At 43.9% G+C, this 21,468-nt stretch overlaps 1 protein-coding gene across 2 annotated transcripts in view; it reads left to right on the top strand.

Moving 5' to 3' along the window:
- nrg3b (neuregulin 3b) overlaps window positions 1–21,468 on the top strand; it is a 218,421-nt gene that overhangs the window by 180,691 nt on the left and 16,262 nt on the right. For both annotated transcript variants that reach the window (XM_037080996.1, XM_037080995.1), the window contains 4 exons: window positions 2,884–2,957; window positions 10,856–10,882; window positions 15,399–15,501; window positions 18,706–18,832. In XM_037080996.1, the coding sequence (XP_036936891.1) occupies window positions 2,884–2,957; window positions 10,856–10,882; window positions 15,399–15,501; window positions 18,706–18,832 (331 nt within the window). The remainder of the gene's footprint in view (window positions 1–2,883; window positions 2,958–10,855; window positions 10,883–15,398; window positions 15,502–18,705; window positions 18,833–21,468) is intronic.

The raw sequence follows: 21,468 nt of genomic DNA, 5'->3' as shown, positions 1-21,468 counted from the left end.
GTCTCACTGATCGCGCCCCGCAGCTTGACACGGGAGCCGATCGCAGCGAGCGGCGCCGGGATCTCAAAAAGCCTTCAAATGCTCGCTCTCTAGTGCAACCTGTCACAAAAAAAATAATATTTTGTACATCTGTCAATTAAATCTCCTTTAAAGCGTATAATCAGTGTTCTTATAATTACATTGGATCAGATGGCTGTTTGTAATGGGATGTGAAAAGGATTGTTGTAGCGAAGGAATAACAGAGAATCATTACAGATTCCGCAGTTCCTCTCATCTGTACAGAGAATTATAGCCTCTTTTATTGTTGTGATTTTCTGGCCAAATGCTCTCCGTGGTTTAGTGCTCTCTCTCTCTCTCTCTCTCTCTCTCTCTCTCTCTCTCTCTCTCAGCTCTCCTTCTCTGTCACTGTTATTGTGTAACACATTCTTGAACACAGTTGTCTTTCTAGATAGTCAAAGTTAGTGACTGGGGATATCGGTCGATATTGTCGACCGCTTAAGATTAAAATTCTTAATCGAGAGACGGTTTTATTAATGGCGACATATTATGCTCATATTTTCAGGTTCATCATTGTATTTTGGGTTACTTCAAGAAAAGGTTTACATGCTGAGATGCTCTAGAAACACGTCAGTTTAATCATACTGTCCAGTGCTGCGGTTCTGTGTTCCCCGTGTCTGAAACACTCTGTTTTAGCTCCTGTCTCTTTAAGGAATGCACAGTCTTCCTCTGATTGGTCAGCCACACGTGCCTGAGCCAGCGCCACTAACAACAACACAGCAGCTGCGCTAAATCAATTTGTGTGCATAAATTGTGCCAATGTGCGACATCGGGGCGTTGTGTGATGTCACAGGGAGTTAAAGGCTATTGACAAGGAGTTTCAGGAGCAGTGTTTTCTGTGGGAGTGGGGAGCTTCAGTTTCTTTATAACTTAAAAGATCTTTTACATGCACAAGAACCTTTATAAATCACTGAAAGGATAAAATCTAAAAAGTATAATGGGTGTTTCAGTGTCATGAAGAGCTGAAAGATTTTCAACTATTTTGCATGGTGAAGATTTCTTTGTTTCCCTGTATATTAATGTATTAAATTGGGAATAGATACACAGTGTAATTAACCGTTAAGGGTGCAATATGTAAGAGTTGGATTACAATCAAATTCCTTCCCAAAACAACCTGAATAACTGCTGCTGCTGTAGCCACCATTAGCTGGTTAGTTCAGTTAGACGTGCAGTTAGTGTTGCCATTCACACAGCTAGCACAGGAGCTTTAAAGCTAAATTTCAGGCCAACTCGTACCAAATCTTGCATTGTGTCGCCTGACTGGCATGACACAATGCTAACCTGTGGTGGGGGCGGTTTCCTCTAGAGCCACAAAATCACCAAAGAGGCACAAACACAAACAAATAATGGATGCCCAATGAAATTTGCAGCTTTGAGCCAGGGGTGAAATTAGAGGACTATGCATTTTCATTTTCATCATTACTGCACTTCCATGCCGCATCCTAGAGAAAAACCAGGAGAAATCAGAAAACTGCACATATTGAGCCGAGACATTCAGAACAACAAATGGAGCTGAGGCTGCCGCTTGAGATGTAAAAACAAAGAAAGATGACGATCGATCTCAGTTCTCACTCTTGCGCCAGCCTTTACCAACAACTTGTGATCTCCACTGCTGCTCAGTTTGTTTTACATAGCTCAGTTGCTGTTGGCTTTCATGATGTTCTTTTTCTTTTCCTTTTTTTTGTTCTTTAAAGCTATCAGGTTGAGCCAAGCTGAGCAAGACTGAATGGTCCACTTGTGCCTGCCACTCATCCAATACATTACACTTTATGTGGAATGGGTGACTGGCGGAAAAGTGCTGGACAGATATTGATGGATAACGCGCAAGCGTAAATCCCCCCCTCCCTTCCCTACAGTATGTCATCAACAGATGGAAATATAGACATCTCTGACATATTGCTCACTCATGGACAAGTTTATGTTGAAACAGTCACATCAAAGCAAATCCCCCAATTGTCTCCCCTAAGCCGCGAAAGAGCAGAGGGATGGATCAGCCCACTGAATGTGCTCACTACGGCCACTATTGTAGATGGGAATAAAAAATGCCTAAGTCCTCTTTGAGACTAAGAACTATTGAAGATTGTGCCAAACTAGGGCTGAGAAACAGCTCCAAAACTTTGAATTTCTGTGTAACTTTTCAAGTTTTTGGAGATTTGTGGCACACGACTGGTAAAAAATGCTCAGGAATGAAAGGCACATTATGATATAAAGCACTGGGGTTTTTTTGCATATTAAAGGGTGAAATACTGCAACATGCGCAGCCAAACTTCAGATGTCATAATTTCAGTTGATATATTTGTGACAGTTGCTGAGGGATCTGCAGGCATCAACAGCGCGGGGATATTTATTTGATGATGAAGGCAAATATCTGGAGTGTGCCAGGACTTTGTTTACATGACTCTTCCAACTGTGGCAGCTTCCCTTTTCCCGCTGTAGATCTTGCGTCCTCTGCATCGCGCCAAGTCCTCTCCCATCCCAGTTCCCCCGTTTCTTCCACTGGGACCTGGCATTCCTGTCAGTCATGTGCTATCAGTGAGGCTGCAGGCGCCGCTTAGGCCTGCCCAACTATCTCCCCCCCTCCTTCCTCTCTTCTTCCTCTCACCCCAGCCCTCTCCACAGCTTCTCTGTGTATCTCCCTCACCCACCTCGGTCCTCGGCGAGCACTCGGCTTTTTTTACCGTCCGCCCTGGCTTCGTTTTAGGTGTCCCGTTCCTCCACTTCGCTTATCTGAATCTTAGCTGATAGTTTGCGCTGTACTTTGGCACTTTCTTGCTGGGTTTGTCTTACTTCTAATCTCAAATGTTGTCTCTCCCCCTTGTCTCACAGGTGTAAGGAGGGATATCACGGACTACGCTGTGACCAGTTTGTACCCAAGACAGATGCTATCTTGTCAGACCCAAGTACGCCCTCTTTTTCTATTTTCTCATCCAGCGGTATTGGTGTATTGATCTAGGGCATGAAAGCAAATTCAGAACAAGTGCATGTACATGCCCATGAGGCAATCTCTGACTGTATCAGTCACCAAGATAAATATAAATCAAGTGAGATCATACATTCATGTTTGCTGCAAAGGATCGTGCAGCCCCCTGGGCCCTAAGACTGTATGTAAAAGTAGCTTCCAGGGGCCCACAGTTCAAGTGGGACTGGAGGACTTTGTTGCAAATCTTGTTCCCCTAAGTTCCCATCCATTTTCTGCTGTCAGCTCATTAATCAAGCCATAAAATGTCCCCAGAAATCTTTATTACGCTGTTTGTCTCATTTTAAGTGCTTAATATAACATACCTGAATACTGCCTAAGGTAAATAAGAAGTGTAATTTGTTTAGCCACGTGTACTAGTGATGTAGAAAATTAGGGGCACTATGCATGTTTGGAGAAAAAAAAAAAGATGAACTTTGAATTGACCATTCATTAAAGGTACGATATGTAAAAAGTTGCAGTCTGTCAAATGTACAGAACACGTACGCGGGAGCTTTGGACCAGGATGAGTCTGGGCTAGGAGGTTGGCAGCTAAATTCAGTAGATATCTCCTCAACATAATACACTTACATCATAATTTTTTTTTAATTTTGAATGTTTTTAAATAAAATTCTGAATGATGGTTATTATAAAAGTGTTACCAATACTTCTATAAATACTAAGAGTTTATGCATTATCTGCTCCAGGCCTAATATTTCCATCTTTGTGCCCATTAGTTTCGTTACAAGTGGTCACATGTTGATTGATAGCATCATAATGTGTTTAATTTGAATCTACATGTGGCAGTTATTAGAGCCATAAAAAGAACTCTTTATTTAGTCATAAGACACAAAATGCATATCATGAGAGTGCGCTTTTCTTTATTGGCCTACATAGGCACGGTGCTGCCACACAGATATTAGAATTAAACCCCGTGCATAAAAACCTCGGGTATCTTTTATTATGGTCTTTAATCTCGCTATGCTTTGGTCTCGCTGAAAGGGAAGGAAAAGTCTTCGGTTTCGTATTGTTCATGAAAAACAATTCCCCCAGAGTCTTTGAATCCCCGTGACAGCTGTGTGGTGTAGTTAAAAAATAAAGTAAAAGTCAGAGGTACAAGGAAGAGAAATTGGAGGCCCCCGAGCTTTTCCCATGAGACTGCGGCTTTACAAATTCACACTGTTTTATGGAGTGACTTGGCTCCTCTGCACCAGGAGTCGCAGGGAGAACTTAACTCCTTTTGCTTCTCTGCTCGACGCCACCAGGCCCGCGGAGAGTCCATTAATGGGGTCACGAGCCGGTGTCACGAAGCACGTTTCACGCTCCCTCATGGCACCTGGTTTTCTCAATAGGATTTATTTCATCTTCTATAGGCAGGCATCCGATTTTTCTCTGTGCTTTTAGATCGGGATATTTTTTACATTGTTCTTTGAGATAAGCTGGACGTTATTAGGATTTTTCTTTTTTTTTTTTTGCACGGAAGTGGTCTCCAGACCCAACAAATAAAGTGGATTACAACACACTTATAGTCCATTTTTTTTTATTAAAAATGCATGCGACAATAAGCCTCAGAGGGCAAAACGACAGAGGGTTTTGTCGAATGTGTTTATGTATTTTTTTACATTCAAAAATGACTACTTTTACCGTTAAGACTATTTGCTGTTATTTATGCATCTTAAAACCGTATCTCCTGCAGTGCCTGAGCTGAAAGCTCTTCGACCAAATTATTTTTCGGGGAAAAGATCCCTAGGAATAAACCCATTTGAAAATAAAGCAGGATTGGAGCTGAAGATTAAAATGGATGGATGGATTTTGCCCAGTTGATTAAACATACAATATACCTCTAAGATGACCAGGGACGTGCGTCTTTTACAGCTGCTAAAACAGTTGCGTCATCGTGTTGGTAAAAACAGCAACACAACACAACACAATGCGGATTAGGAATCACCAGGACAACAGCATTAACTCCTGAGCCACAAGTCTCTGTGTGCACTGTCGCCGCTCTGGCTGCAGCTTGTGTGTCATGGCCAGAGAACTTTAAGTCCGTTTTCTCGGACCTTTAAAACTAAGTTATGTCTATTAGCCGCTACCTGTCACCAGACGTAGAGCCATTTCTCCTTTGCAGATTGATTTGTTTGAATCGTTCTTCGTTCAAGTCTGAAATAAATATAACTTGGGGTAAAATTTTATAATAACAATATTCAATAAATGGGAAATGTATAGCTAATCAAACTTCAGTGAAGAGTTACTCCACTGTAAATAAAAAATGTAACACTTAATGAACCACTGCTGCCTTTTCTTTCTGCCTGCCCCTTCTTAACAAAACTAAAATCGTTAACGCTAGATGAACTCCACATTCTGACTTTTTTAAATGCTGGTGAATTCATCAAATGTTAAATGGGGACTGGGAGCAGGGACTGTGTTGCAAAGCGTGTTTTGCACATTGACCACCTACCCGTCCCGGTCCAAGGTTCCCGTGCTAGCAGTGTAAATGCCAATCCCAGTCTGGATTGCTGGATGCATGGCTAACTGAGCTAGCTAGCTAATCGTAGCTGCAGTTGGCAGCAGTTAGCAGTTATTCTGATGATTTGCTGCCCCCTATTGGTTTTGTGTATGAGTTCAACAGGTGGCTGGTTCTTACACACTGTACCTTTAAGGGTCTTGTGAATCAAATGATGTATGGCACTTGAAGGGAAGGCACGAATTGTATTGTTCCCAATAACTAGAATACAATTGACTATATGTTTACCATTTATTCATTATGTTTATTACCTAATGGGGAGTTAAAGTGTTATTCTTGTAACATATCTTATTTTAAACAGCTCCAACTCGTATTTGAAAAGTAAAGCATTGAGATGTGAAACGTAGATGCAATATGCAAAAATAAGGCTGAGGTGGCAAAACGTGTAACATTTCCATATGTCACACTTATTACTGAAAACAGAGCGCTGTGGCTGCTTTGGCGCGAGAGGAAGACGGTACATGAGCTTCAGTGATCCATCACAGTGTTTCATTACAGAAGGCTCCATGGTGAACTTGGTTTATACACATACTGTGTACACAGCCTGCATGCGAACAATTTGATATGATCTACAGGTCATCAATATAAAAAGTGTCACGGAAAACAAGGACAGGCTTCACAGTATTTTTATTATGGTTCTGTTCAGTGATTAAGACTCAGCAAACTCGGTTTGAAGGCCAAAAACAGCAAAACCCGCAGACGGGTTGGATGAGTTGACAGCGTATTCATAAAGGCACATCTTCCAAATACCAAAATAGCGTGTAAGAATCTTTAGAGGTCCCTTTGGTTCGTGAGCACATCCTCGGTGTAGTATTACGGAGCCGTGTTCAAAACTGTCTTGTATCGCTGCTCCATGCGTGCGCCGGCTCACCAGAGAAAACCATGTTTTGTCCACAATCGTTTAACCACCGTAAGAGATAAGTGTACCCGGGGAAGATTTGAGAGCAGAATGAAGCCTATTTTGATCTCTGTTGATACAGAGTAATCTAAAAATTTACCCAGATTACCAAGGGTTTGGGGGATTATCCTGCTTTCAAAAGCCAAATCATGTAATAACATACACATGTACATGCGCGCACGCTGACAACAGCAACGAATGGGACGCGTTCCAGTCTCATTCAATTCATCGTGTGTCTGTATGTGTGGCTGTGTGTGTGTGTGTGTCTGTGTGCACAGGAGCCGGCTTGTGTTTGTTTTGTTGCGTGCAGAGTTCAATTCCACGTCCTCCTTCGTTTGACGTGGACACGAATCACACCCCGCTGTGAGGAAAAGTTTCATCCGCCGCGCTCACTCTTGTTTCTCTTTTGTGTTGTTTTTTGTTTTTTTTTTGTTTTTTTTAACTGAAATCAATTTCTGTGCACCTTACAGTCACAAATCATTTGCTGCCCCTCGTCCTTTTGTCTTGGCATCGACTGGCCACGAAGCAGCCACTCAGAAAAAAAAAAAAAAAAAAAGAGCAGTCCATCACACACACACGCACGCACGTCCTCGCGAGGCTCGGAAAGAGGAGCCGAGACTGTAGCACACATTTCAGAAAAGCCCAGGGACAAAAGGGAGAGGAGGCTCCCTGCCAGGTACTCCAGCTCCACCGCTGTGAACTGGGCTTCGGAAGAGCAGTGGGGAGAGGGTGATCAGGCCTCGCACACTGGAGCACAGTAGGGAACTGGTGGGGTCTTTAATTGGAGGCATGGGAGTGCATGAAGGCTGCAATGTAGTTTACACCTGGTTAAGAAACCAGGTTAATGGTGTTCAGCGGAGCCAGCTGCACCAATGAGAATACAGAGGCAGTGTTTGTTGGGAGACTGGAAAGGGGAGAGGAGCAGCGGTGGACTGTAACCAAGTACATTTACTCAAGTACAATTTGAGATGTTGAGTATTGAGTATTTCAGCTTTCTACTGCGTTATACTTTCACTCCAGAACATTTGACGGAAAATATATCGACATTTTACTCCGCTGTTGACTATTGTTACCAGTTAATTTGCAGACCACACACTGCATCGGATATTAACATGAATTTATTGTAACCACAGAAAAATTTAGAGATTCTGATAATCAGAAAAAATGATGAATATCTGATCTGATTGTTGCCAGCCATGATAACACCAAGTAAACAGTTTATACATACATGTAAACATAGGTTAAACTATCTAACTTTTAACTAACTAACTAACTTTTAGTTGTAATTGTAACACTTAAGTACATCTCATGTCAGATAAATTGAGACTTCATATACTGCTCTTATGGGTTTACCAAAAGTTTACCAAAATAATATTTACCCCATTTTATTTTACTCAGTTATGACTTCTGGGTACTTTTTTTTTTTTACAACACTGGAGGTGAGCCAGCATCTGGTTTTACCCAGCTGATTTACAGAGAGGAAGAGGCCAAGACTCTAATTTGTTCTATTTATCTCCAGTAGATATTAGGCCTGGAGTAAGTAGCTACACAGGGTATTTGGTTCAATAACACACACACACACACACACACACATTGGCTCCCCAGGTCCCTGCTCGCCCAAGTGAAGGAGGGGATTAAGGATTTGATTCACTCCTGCCATTGTCTCTCCCACTCGCCAGATTTCTGCCTCTTAATCGGGCCAAAAGCATCTGACATGATGCACAGGTATTCTCAAAGCCTGCTCAGGGCTCCCACAAGACAGCGTAAGTGATTCCCCGGGTAGCTCTGAGTTGCCAGTTCCGAAGGATTGGGACGCCTGCACGTATTATGATTGGTGAATGTCCCCAGACATGCCAGCTGAGAGAGGATGGGATGTGCATCGGCGTTGTAATGACATCATCGGCACAGGATGTGACAGTCGGGGCGATTTAGAGCGGAGAAAGTGTCGGCTGTTGCCATGGGCAATCACCTGGGAAAGGGCTTGAACGGATCATATAGATCAGGCGACATCACTGATTCCCTGCATTCACATCTGAGGGACTTCTCCACGTGTTTGTGCCACAGTGACAGTATGTAACAAAAAGGTGCCGTGTCTTAATCACGCAGCCGTATCGCAAAACTCTGCGTGGCAAAAAAAAAAAAAAATTTAAAAAATAAAAGCAGAACATCCGCCGGCCAGAACTGACTGGCTCTTAACTGTTTTAATCATCAGTTTGTGAGCTGCTGGGAGGCTGGTGGTGAATCACTGGGCGCCTCGAATAAATGCTGACATTTGTTAAATAATCCTTGAGGCTGCAGAGGACGAGTGGGGAAATGATGAACTTACATTGTGTTCGATAAAAAAAAAAAAAAAACATGATGGCACCTGCCTTCTGTTTGAACACAAATATAGTTTAATTAGCTAATTGATTCATTTGGGGGGATTTTTGCGGGATTTTCGTCCTCATATCTCTCTTGTTATCAGCGTAATCACCAAAATCCCTGTGCCTCATTAAGGAGCTGCCAGGCAGTGGAGGAGTAAAGGCTTCAAGTCACTGTAACACTGACGGGAATGGTCTCTGGTACGATCCCCAAAGGTCACGAGTTTGCTAATGGTGTTTCCAAATTTGATCATTCACGTTTAAAAAAAAAAAAGACCCCCAAAATCACCCCTGTGTGTTGTTACACCCAAAAGTTCATCTGTCTTTCGCCTGTCTGAATCTGGCTCCAGCTCTCTGGGGTGTTTTTATTGTCCATCACGCTTGTAAGGCTGCAGCACTGACAGATTTTCCCATGGTGCAATCAAAAATCATCCGGGAACAGATGTTATTTTTCTTTGTGTGTGTGTGTGTGTGTGTGTGTGTGTGTGTGTGTGTGTGTGTGTGTGTGTGCGTGCGTGCGTGCGTGTGTGTGTGTGTTAGCCAAACTTTTTGGGTTTTTTTTCACGGGAGTGCCCACCACATAATCTGTCAGGAGCTTGGCGAGCCGCCTTCTATTTAAAAACTCCGACCACCTCTGTCAGAAAAGCAATTACTAGTGAGGGTTTCATTTTAATTTAAATGAGATTACATTACAGTGACATGAAAAAGGGGCACTGTCAGGATGGAAAGAACACAAGTGCTCCTTTTTATCTGTTTCCCCAGCACTGGGATGGTGGGGATGGTGGGGAGGGAGGGAGTTCACAGAGAGAAGAAAGGCTCTGTGTGTGAGGGAGAACGAGAGAGAGAGAGAGAGAGAGAGAGAGAGAGAGAGAGGAGGGTGTATCTCAAAGTTTGTGTGTCCGAGAGACAAAGCCATACGGGCAAGAGTGCAATGTACTGTATGTGTGTGTGCGTGCGCGTGTCTGTGTGTGTGTCTGTGTGTGTGTGTGTGTGTGTGTCTGCGCATGCATGTGGCACATCTTCAAGCGACTAGCTTGTGAATATTGAAAGGCTGTGCTCGGAGACAGAGGAGGACAATTACTGCAATGCCTCGGGCTCGAATCAATATAAAAGGCCTGTGCAGAGCCACGTCGGTGACATAAAGCTACATGATATGTCATTTTCAACTTTTCATGATCCCCCGTCTAATCCCTCTCAGCCCCCGTATCTTTGTTGTTTGCCTTCTTCATTCAAAGCCACTGCGAGCTGCGCGAATCTGGAGGAATTCAGAGAGGCATGCCAAGCACAGGAGGGCTGGCTGACTCATTACCTGCTGCAGAGAGAGAACGCAAAGTTTTTGGTCTGAATTTTAAAGGCGCTATATGTGAAAATTGGCCCACCTGTCAAATTCATACACCAAACCAATATAGGGCAGGGGGGGAGGCCGGAATTGCTAATTGCTAACAGCTAACTGCCACTGACTGTGACTGCCATTAGGTAGTTAGCTCAGTTAGCTGTGATGCTAGCAGAATGTTGGTGTGTACACCGCTGGCACAGGGGGCTCCGGAGCATAACGGCTAGTTAGCACGCTAGCCTCAGCCTGCGCCACACACCACATATCCAGCTCTCACCTAAAATCAAGGCCGAAGACCTCTTTTGTTGGTTGTTTTGCCTTTTACTGAAGCAAGTTTGTGGCTTTGATCAATATGTCGAACTGCACTGTAACTTTTATTTTATTGTCTTGTCTTTTGTTTCTCGACCTGTTTTTAATGTCTTTTAATGTTATTTTATTTGCCCCCATGAAGCGCTTTGAGTCGCCTTGTGTCTGAATTGTGCTGTGCAGATAAACAACAAGCCGTCATGACATCAAAACTGCCTTTCTCTTCACGTTCTGCTGACAATTTTGGTTAATTTTTTTAAGGCTTCCAACGAAAACATCTTATGTACGGCGCCTTTGATGTGAATTCTGACTAAGATGGAGGCACATCAGACTCTTAACTGTTTTATCCTCCTCTCTCTTTTCTCCCTCCTTCTGCCTACCCTCCCTCTCTTTTTTTCTCTCATGCCATCTTTGAACGGAGCAGCAGACGAGCTCGGGATCGAATTCATGGGTAAGACAACTTTTCTTTCTTTTTTTCACTGACTTCACTCACCGCTCAGTCTCTCGCGTCCCCTACGCCCCGTGAAAGCACCACATACAGTTACGAAAACCGCACAATCCTGCACAACAAGGCCGCTCACCTTGGGAAAATTAATGCGGGCCGGTCGCCATGGAAACACCGTGGTGGTGAATTAGGTGTATTCTGTCTGCATGAAGAACAGCGCCGTTAGAGAGGAGTGATGTAATGAGGACAGAGCGGCGAAGACGAGACGGTTCCTGTGTCAGTGTGCATCTGCCGGGCGCACGCTTTCATTCACGTCATTTTAGCGGCAATTTACGAAAATGTCACGTCTGTTAGAGGACCGATCGTCTCTGTTTTCAGTCACATGTGCTTCTTCTGTGATTACAATAACAACCTGTTCGGAACACCTCTGACAAAAAAAGAAAAACAAACTATCCCACCCTCTCCTCTTAAATAATGACACTGGTCTTCATCCAGAGGGAATGTACAGCCTCACACTCCGCCACACACGTGACATTTCTCATTTTCCCCCCGCTCCCTTTTGTGCATACATAAGAAAACCAACACTGCATGCTGTGAAGTTTTCCATTAACATGGCTTCGTACGCCGCCGTCATGTCACATGCTCGCTCCAGGAAATAGAAAAGGGGGGAAGCTCTGAAAGAAAGAAAGAAAGAGAGAGAGAGAGAAAAGCCCCGGCCCTGCTGCTGCTGCTTCTGCTGCTGCCGGCGCCGCACACAAACACTCCTCAGTTCGGTGATTTTAATCTGGGGACTAAATTAGTTCAGAATGCCGCGGCTGCAGGTGGGCGGATGCGTTCGAGAAAATGAGAGCGGGATTGATCGATTGATAGCCGGACGGATGACAGACAGAGGCGAGGAATGGGGTTTTTTGGGGGGGGTCTGGGCTCTGATCTCGGGACTGTGTGTTCTCGCTTGCTTATTCATTGTGTCCCATTATGACTTCCCCCCTCTTCTGCTTTAGCAATGAATCTTTTGATGGCTGTTATATAAGTCCGATATGTGACAGTCTGAGACGGTCGGTCCGGATACAACAAAGCTCTGTTTGAAGTGGGATTGAGTGCTCTAAATATGATCTCCCCTTTTGATATTCTTGCATTCTTCAGCCCCAGCAGCCGGAGCACTGTGTGTCTCGCTGGTTTGCCCCGATGTATTTCAGGCTGAATAGCCCCATTTTGTCATGGCTACTTTACCATGGTCTTCATTTTAGCACTTCTTTCCAGTCATCTGTGGAATGGTTGGCATAGTTGGCCATATGGGATTGTGTTGTCCTTGTGTCAATATGACATGGCTTAGCTGGTGTAGCTGAGGCTGTTCGGTTTGTCCCGTTTCCACGATGCTCTCGCATCTAATTTCAAGAATGTCTCGCAGGCATCAGGCATGAAAGGCCCTGTAATGGTTTTATATACAGGCTGCATGTTGGTTTTTCCTCGCAGCCATTCAGCAGAGCTTTGTAGGCAGCTGTTTTTATGTGCCGATCGGAGCTCTGCGCCATCTATCCGAAAGGAGACCGGGGTCGTCTCAGGTGGTGGTCCACATGAGCGCTGATGATGTGGCAGCAAATGATGATGTTTTCCATATCTTTCAGAGATGTATCCACCAGGAGAGGTCATTCCGCTGATGGTAAAGGCCGGAGGGCTTATGGGGGGACTTCTGTTGTTCATTTGTGCAACAGAAGTTCATTTCTGCCGCTGTGCTGGTGACAAATTGCAGGGAGGGTCAAGAATCCGTGAGTCAAGGACTTGCTGACAATTTCACCGGTGCCAAATGTTTGATAGGTTCTATTACAGAGGCGCAGCGTCAGGAGAGGCAAACCAGGCAACTGTTTAGGGCCCCACAAAGAAATCTGGGGAAAAGGACCCCCGATGGCCACTCATATCTGCACTTCTCGCAATGACAACTTGAAATCCTCTTAAACCTCCCATGAAGGCACCACTGTGCACCACTGCTGCCTCAAAAAACATCACACAGCATTTCAAGAGTTGATTATAATAGGAGTGTCACCTCAATTCAATTCAAAATTGAAAATCAGGTCTTTCAATCACAATCGTTAAAACTGAATTTCAATATTTTGTTATTTAGTGTTGGACTCCCACAGAGTGCTTTTTTTTTGTTTGTTTGAACTCTGAATTCTTTATTTTTGCCGAACATCTTTTGAACTTAACTAACCCTGATCTGCGAGAAGCCAGCTGGATAAAGTCAAGCTGTTTTTGTAAAATAGTACGCCTTCATTCAAAAAGAATTGGAAAGTGTGTGTTGATCTTTACAAATCCAGAGGCACGATAGTCTGCCATTGGAATTAAGTGATGTCTAAATCAACAATTGGAATGAATCATGTATTCGGAGAATCATAACCACTTGTATACAGTCACACTTATCTTTTGCAATAGACAATAGGTCCCCATCACAGAACTGTGATAACACGCCACTGGCTTGCATCAAGAATGCTACCCTGACATAACAAGTTCCCCTCATTACAGTGTATTAAATCACATACAGTAAGTTGGAGGCCATTAACGTTTTTATTTTTATTTTTTTCATCTGTGCCCTTACGTTCCGCAGTGCTTTTAAACACAGAATGACGCCCTTGCCGGCAGAGTTTGACCTCCTGCTGTAAACTACACTGCCCCAGGCATGTCCTCATTTCAACTCTTTTTGTATGTACATTTGTAACACCTATGTATGTGGATTAAAAAAAAAAAACACTCTATTTAGATTTCATTCAGTTTCCATCACCATCAAATATCAATATTGGTGTCAACGTCAAAAATCTAGTCACAGCCCAGAGAAGTAAATCACGCACTAAATTTCATAACTCAGGAGGCTAATAATGTCAGCAAAGCACAACTCAAATTCAATGCAAAAACCAAAAAAATATGACTAAAATCGTCTTCGTAGCGGATTGTCTGTTTGCCAGTGTTTAAAAAAAAAAAATCGCAATTGTGTGTCACAGCTGGCCACCCCCGCAGCATCTCTGTGCCTCCTGCCTCCCTTTTCACAGGAGCTGAGTGGGCAGTTTGGACCACTGATGTGTATATATATATATATATATATATATATATATATATATTTACACACTGCCACACATAAGTGTATCCACATATTGTAACCTCCAGGATGTGTTCAGATGTTATCTTTATATTTTTGCCCGAAGCATCCCGATATTAAAAATGTACCCCCCCCCCACCCCCCCACCCCCACCCCAGTTTGAACCACACCGTCCCTCAAAATGTGTCGATGCAGCAGCGATGTAACGCAGAGGAAGGGGAAAAAAAAAAAAAAAAAACGAAGGAGGCCAAGAAAGAGGACAGGCTCGGTTGCGCTCTTTGAACACAGGAAGCTCTCTTATGGCCAGCGTGCCCTTAAGAGAGGAGTCTGAGGACGATGATAAACCAGGGCAGACAAGCACGGATGAAGAAGGCCTCCCAGGACAGTTCTCTCCTGACAACATCAGAAAGGTAGAGACAAGCCCTCAAAGGTCATGAACAGGCCGCCGTGATGTTTGCTTTGCACTTGGCCTTCGCAGTTGTCAGGGTGGTGAGAACAGACAAAGGGGGATTTATTGTTTCTGAGAGTGACTGAGTGATGTCACAGGAGGTTGCCTTCAAGGTCACGGGTGGCTGCGGGACGGACGGGTCTCTCCGTGGCCGGTGTCAGTGGATTAGGCACAAGTTTGCGAGCTTTTAGATCGCGCTCGTTCTGCCCACCTGTCTGATAAGCCAGCCCCCGAGCGTTGCGCCGCCCCCGCACACCATGCGCGGTGGTAAGTAGCGCGGCGCGCCACAATCCAGCTGCTCAGTCAGACAAGATATCTGCTGGGATCAACTGCTACTTGTCCCAGCTGCTTGTGACCTTAAGCCTCCGCCGCTGATGTGCTGGGGTCTGACAAGAAAGCTCCGGGAGCATTCATTTGCCGCTAATTCCCTGTCGCCATCAGTCTCTGAACGCCGACAAACATACAGTTTACACGCACACACACACTCGACGTGGCCCTGCCCCCCCCCGCTGTGCGGAAACTCCATCGGCGTTGCCTGCTGGGTTTCTTCTGAACGGAATGATTATCACACTTCAGTTAGCACATGTCACTGAGCCCTGCCTGAGTCTGCCGTGTCCCAGTCCCGTGCTCAAACGCTGACATTTACTGGCAGCAGCACTGGTTGACTTTTATGCTAATGCCGATTGTGGGAGGATGTCTGTGTGTGTGTGTGTGTGTGTGTGTGTGTGTGTGTGTGTGTGTGTGTGTGTGTGTGTGTGTGTGTGTGTGTTTTTGCCCTGTGTTTTTGCCCTGTGTTGCCCTTGTTCATCTGTCCACTGTTCGTGTGCGCATGCAGTATGTTAATTCACGATACATTCATTCCTCCCGGCTCAATCACAGCTGCAGCCCCACATTCATTGTGTCAGGGTGGAAATTCAATGGCCTGAACTGTATTCTCTCTCTCTCTCTCTCTGCCCCCCGACCCCCCCCCCACCCCCCCAACCCTGCAGAGAGCGGTGACACCTACCAGAGGCAGGTGCTGTCCATCTTCAGCATCGCCTCGGGGATCTGTCTTCTCGGAGTGGCGTGCATGGCTCTCTACCGCCGCAACAAGTGAGTGATGCCAGCCAGCGCCACATTAGTAGCCCGTGCCCCGTGGCCGTGCGAGAGAGAGAGCACTTTACTATCGTGGCATGGAGCCCAATGAAATTCTAAGTGTGAGTCAGCTCGACGGATGTTTCAGCAGGGCACCGCGTCTGAATCGTGCAGGATGCATTTGGGACCGATACTCAAGGAAGATTTATTCGGGAAGTGGTTTTAGCGAGCAGAGGGTGTCACAGAAACGCCTTGCCACTAAACAAAATACACAGATAAGGCAGGGGTTCAAAGACATCGGACCCTAAGCATGCGTGTGCATGACTGGATAAGGAATGAAAAAAAAAAAAGAAAAGAAAAGAAAAGAAAAGGCAAGGCAGCCCGCCAAAGTCAATTACTCGCCATGGGAGAAGAAGAGGAAAACCAAAAGGGAGGTAGACAAAGAAAAGTAATGGCGGGCGGAGGGAGGGTAAACAAAAATAGATTTCATTGTCAGCACACTAAGTGTCGGTCAGCCGCTCCACAGGTAATTAACTCGCTGCAAAAATGAAATCCACACTCCCTCTTAAATTTGAATCTCTTTACTCCCAATTTTTTATTTTATTTTTGTCTTTGTCGACAGATAAATCGCTGCTGCCGCCAATGCTCGAGTTTATTCCGCTCTTCGGTGAAGATGTAAAATTTCATTTGTATCAGTGCCTGGCAGTAAAACATCAGCCATTAAAGTTGCATTCCTGAGAGTGTTCAAAGGCTGGTCCAGGCTGGTTGAGAGATGAGAGGGGTGGCATACGAAGGCCAAATACCTCCCAGCAGTCATTGATTATCATGAATTTGACTGTAAAATTAACTCTTTTTTTGAATAAATGATAGATAGTGCACCATATTGTTAAGCGTGATGATTGAGCGCGCCTGAGTTAAATGCACAGAATGTGTTTTCTGCCAGTATGGAGGTTTCAAAAGCAGGAAACACCAATAACTGAATAAACAAACCTGTTCTCAGAGGATAATTAGGTCCCCGGAGGACAGTTTGAAGCTAGAAAGGTGGCAGGGTCCGCCACATATAATCAAAGAAAAAAAGTATGAAATTGTGTGTTCTCAGTCAAGGAAATGAAGAGTTGTTTATACAGTCTGTTTATGAATGTATCTCTTTGGCTTACAATTTCTTGCCCAAAACTACATAGTGCATCTTTAAGGTCAAAAAGTTACGCTATGTTGCTTTAAAGTGAAACTCTCGCCAAAAAGCAACCAAGGCTTTATTTATGAATGTATATGAGTCAAACCTTCATGTAAAAGCATAATTAAGACAAAAGAGGCACTTTTAAGATTTACTGTAGATGCGTTTTCGGTCAAGCTCATTGTGCGATTTTGATGCTAGCATAAAAGTGCCCGTCACTTTTATGCTAGCATCAAAATTGCTATTTTTAAAACACTGTGAAGGCTCGACACAACATGAAACTTTGCTCGTAGTATCACCAGGGTCTCTACACATGAACATGAGCATTGCAAACATTGTTTGCACACACACAGTTCGCTAAGAAGAAGGTTTTTGAACAACTCACGTTAGCAGCCATATCTTCCGCGCACCGCCGTCATGGCAGACAAAAATTGTGACCTAACAGGAAGGCTTGAGGAGCGGTCCACCATTACTCCCCTTCCTGTCAGGTCACACTCAATGCTCCTGTTCATGTGTAGAGACCCTGGTGATAGCTTGCCGGAAAAACGAAACTACGGTAAAACTTAGATGTGCCTCTCTCGTCGTAATTATGCTTTCACATGAAGGTTTGACTCGTATACATTCACAAACAAAGCCTGGGTTGCTTTTTGGCAAGGATTTCAATTTAAGTTAGTCATTTGGTCGACTGTTTTTTCTCGACGGGCCCTGGTGTAAGACGGTCGCTCAGCCACTCGAGTCATTTCCGTCCCACATTCCAACTTTGCTGAGAAACATTTAACGGGCCTCGGCAGCAGAGAGAATTAAGCAACCTAGTATTTAAAAATGAGCATTTAATGGTGAATTAAACATTTAATCCAAAAGTCTTAAGCATCAATTAATTTTTAATCCAATCAAAGTTTAATCCAAAATGAAGGCACACTCTCATACTTTATATTTAGCATAGCTAAAAGATGCCCATTTTCCTTTGCCCTCTCTTTACTTCATGTTTGTTTTGCAAGAGCATTTCTTATGGTAAAGGCTGGAGGAAATTACGCCGCGCAGGCGACAAAGAATCAAAGCTATTAATGGGTGAATCAACACCTGCCTAGGCGCTGTTAACGTGACATGTTCACACGTGTATGTAGGCATGAAACAAGCGAACCGACCAGAAATCTTCCCTCCCCTGCCTCAGTGAGGATTCAATGTCTGGCTTCTCTGGCGATATTTCTGGAAAATCTCCTTCTTTCTCTCTTTTCCCGGAATATTATCGCAAAGGCATGTAATGGACGTTTCACGGTACATTGCCTTGATTAAATTTCCACTTGTGCAAAGACATCTTCGCCCCTAATGCTATTTTTGTAGCCGGTTCCAGTGTGTTTGTGTGTGTGTGTGTGTGTGTGTGTGTGTGTGTGTGTGTGTGTGTGGTTTCTTTTCCCCACATCTGTCAAACCTTCAGCTCTGGACAGGAGAAAAAAAAAAAAAAAATTCCCACATTTGAGTTGCAAATTGACTGGTGCTCGTTTTTTGTCGCTTTGACCTTTTCGCGGCACTCATTGCATTTACGACGTTTGACAAATGTTGTCAGATCTCCTTGTTCGTTTTTTGGGGGGTTTTTTTCGCCATTAGACAAATCACAAGTCCAGGAATTGAGATACTTCCCTTAATGGGCAACTGTGATGGTATATTAGTATTTTAGACTTTTATTCATCTGCATGTTTTTTCCCTGTTTTTTGTGTTTTCTTTCCCACACATTCAGCAGAGTGTGTGCCAGTAATGAAGGTCAACAGGTCAATAAATATGATCCCCTACAGAACCTTGCTGTCACATGTGTGTGTATATAAAGAGCTGGCTCACAGAAATCAATGACCAGACTAAAGAGTGCATGTGTTGTCATTAGGCAGAATTACCCTGACCGCAGCGACTACAGCCAGACTTCTAAAGAGGACTGCACCACTGTGGCCATTTTTGCTGTTTATCTCTTATGGAACTATTTTTTTTTTTTTTTTTTTAATTACAGGTCCGGTTTACCCTTTAGTTGTTTTAATATTTCAATTCATCCCCTTTTCCAGAAGACACAGGGAAAAACTCCAGGCTCATTTCTCCGACAGCCGCAGCCTGAGGGACTGCAGCGTCAACGCCTCCGGCCTCATGTCCAAATCGACTCCCCGCCTCCAGTACAGCCTCCAATTCCAAAAGGTAAGTCTTTTTACCTGTTATTGATTTATCCCCCCCCCCGTACCTTTATCATCATTATGATCAGTTTCATCTCAATATGTATAGCACTTCGTCTCCGCACCAAAAAACAGAGCGCCTGACAGGATGATGTATGGTGTGTATCTTAATAATCTCCCCAACTGGCTGAAACCTTTTTTTTTTTGTTCACACTTGGGTCTGACAGGAGCCGAGACAGAGGGGAATTATGGTTTAAAAATGAATGCATCGCGTGTTACGGAGGAAAAATCTGCTTGTCGCGTTCGCATTGACAGACTCCCGTGACAAACTGTAGATTGGAAATTCTAATCTGCGGCGTTTCACGGACCCTGAACTCACCGTGCAAGCGCAGCAACAATACTGTACACGAGACGACTAATGTCAAATGGCAGTTTCGGGGGCTGGGATTTTTTTTGTCCGCCACAACTCTTTTGCAGATGCACTCACTTTTTTCCTAAATAATCTTTTACTGTTTGGATTTTGCAAATTGGACAGCCTGGTGGCTCCTTTTTGACTTTTTTTTTGTTTTTGTTGAAGCAGAAGGATGGAGAGGTTTGTGCAAAATGGAGCACTAAAGAAATGAAAAGAAAAACAAAGTGGCGTGATTAAATTATTGATTAATGAAGAAGCATTTTGGGGAGAAACTGTGAGCCGAAGGGGAGGGTGGAGGGAGAGAAAGTCTAAATTTGGCAGCTATTGCTCGCAATAAAAAAAAAAAAAAAAAAATCACAAAGACAAACTCCTGGTTTTCGTGAAGCGAGATGGCAGGGGGTGGACATGAAAAGACATGAAAGAAAGAAAGAGCAAAAAAAAAAAAAAAAGAAAATAGCACAAAATGAATCAAAGTGCAGCACGGCACAGCAGTGGAGAGAGCTGACCCAGACATTCAAAAGTAGATGGTACTGATACAGCTGATTTCTCTGCCGAATCCTGAGGTAATTGCAGCCCTAATGCTCGCTTGTAAAGGTCCTATCAAAAGCTGGCAATTGGCGTAACGCATTAGCACTCTCCTGCATGCGCCCTCTTTGTTTGGTGTTTGAAAAATGGTCACATATCATTTATTTGCTGCTGCCACTCTTAATACGATATTGTTTCGTAGGGTTTTTGATTTGCTCAGCGTGCAGCTTTCATCCATCGCCGGAGGAACTCATACCGTCGCAAACCGACTTCACTTTTCTCAGTTGGTCCAAAAGGTTTCAGAAGATCAAAAAAGTCACCTGGAGTCTTCAAGGTTTGAGTGAAGTAGGACTTTATTTGGAAAAGAACAAACTGACCTGAGGTTCGAAGCATTGAGCATCCTCTTAAACGCAAAAAACCTAGGAGTGTCTTCTCAGGCTTCATGGCCTCAACCAATCCCTGTTCTTCTTTATTTCTGCTGACACTGCTATTTTTTTATGGAAAATCCCCGTTCTACGTTCTGCACCTGCATGAAGCTTGGCCTACATGCAGAACTGCTCGTAGACCAGTTGCTCTTCGTCACTCTTTGGTTTTTTAAACAGATGCTTTTCCTCTGTCACTAACTGGCTCTTAGAAACTCTGGCATTCAGGCTTTTGGATAACTTAGGCCCTTTCTTGATGTATTCCATCATATCTGATCACTCTTTGCACTGCATTATTGAATAACAATAAAAGTGTTGTATATTTATCAGTTATCATTAGTCACTATTTAACAGCTATGGTTATTGTATACTACAGTGCCCACTGCTATCTTGCGATCGCGGACCTGTGTCAATGTGTGGCAGCATAACTCTCCAGGTGTGTTACTGACCCTCGCAGATTAATCCTTCGTATCCTCTGCAGGTTGCCAAACTCTCTGTTAAAGGGGCACTGTGGGTATTTTTCTCAGAGGAAAGTATGGTCCCCATGACACAGTTTGAAGCCAGAAAAGGTGGCAGGGTCCACCAAATATAGACCAAGTGAAACAGCAGGAACTTTTGTTGTCCTTTAAGGTCACTTTGTTCGTTCTGCCATAAAAACGAAGAGTTTGTTTATTTAGTTTGTTCAGGCATACAAATAATGTCTTTCCCCCAAAAACCACATAGTGCTCCTTTAAATTATGCATGTCTAGACACAGGTTATTACCGGGGACGAACAAGCATCTGGTACATTTTTTTTTTTTTTTTCAGCATTTGTCTCCGGCATAGTTGTTGTTTTTTTTTGCCTAAAATTCCTCCTTCAGATTCAGCCTTGTTCTGTCATTTCTGCGTTAGCACTTTGCCAAATGTAGCCTGCAACTGAGGCTCTTTAATAATGCAACAGTGTCTAGTGTCACACGCTGAAACACAAACACCCCTGAAGCTAACCCCACCCACGGAACTGCAGTTGGCACAGTCTGAAAGCTTTTTTGAGGGTGTCGCAGGAAATTATGGCTTTGAGCCACTGACAGCTTGAAGAAAGTTGTTCAACATTTGATGTAAATGTTTTGTCGCTGTTAAGTGGCTGTGTTAAATTAAAGGGTCCCATATTGGAATAAGTGATATCTTTGTGCCTGTAATAAAGCAGGTGTAGGTTCCACAAAAATACTGTGAAAGTATCAAAAAACATAATCCACAGAGAGAAACACACACTATTCAGACGCGGGGTCTTTAAACGGGCTGTGAAGACTGTTGTAAGGTTGTGAT

This window comes from Acanthopagrus latus, chromosome 20, assembly GCF_904848185.1.
Source record: "Acanthopagrus latus isolate v.2019 chromosome 20, fAcaLat1.1, whole genome shotgun sequence".
Classification (NCBI taxonomy): domain Eukaryota; kingdom Metazoa; phylum Chordata; class Actinopteri; order Spariformes; family Sparidae; genus Acanthopagrus; species Acanthopagrus latus.
This window is presented reverse-complemented; position numbering and strand designations above follow the sequence as displayed.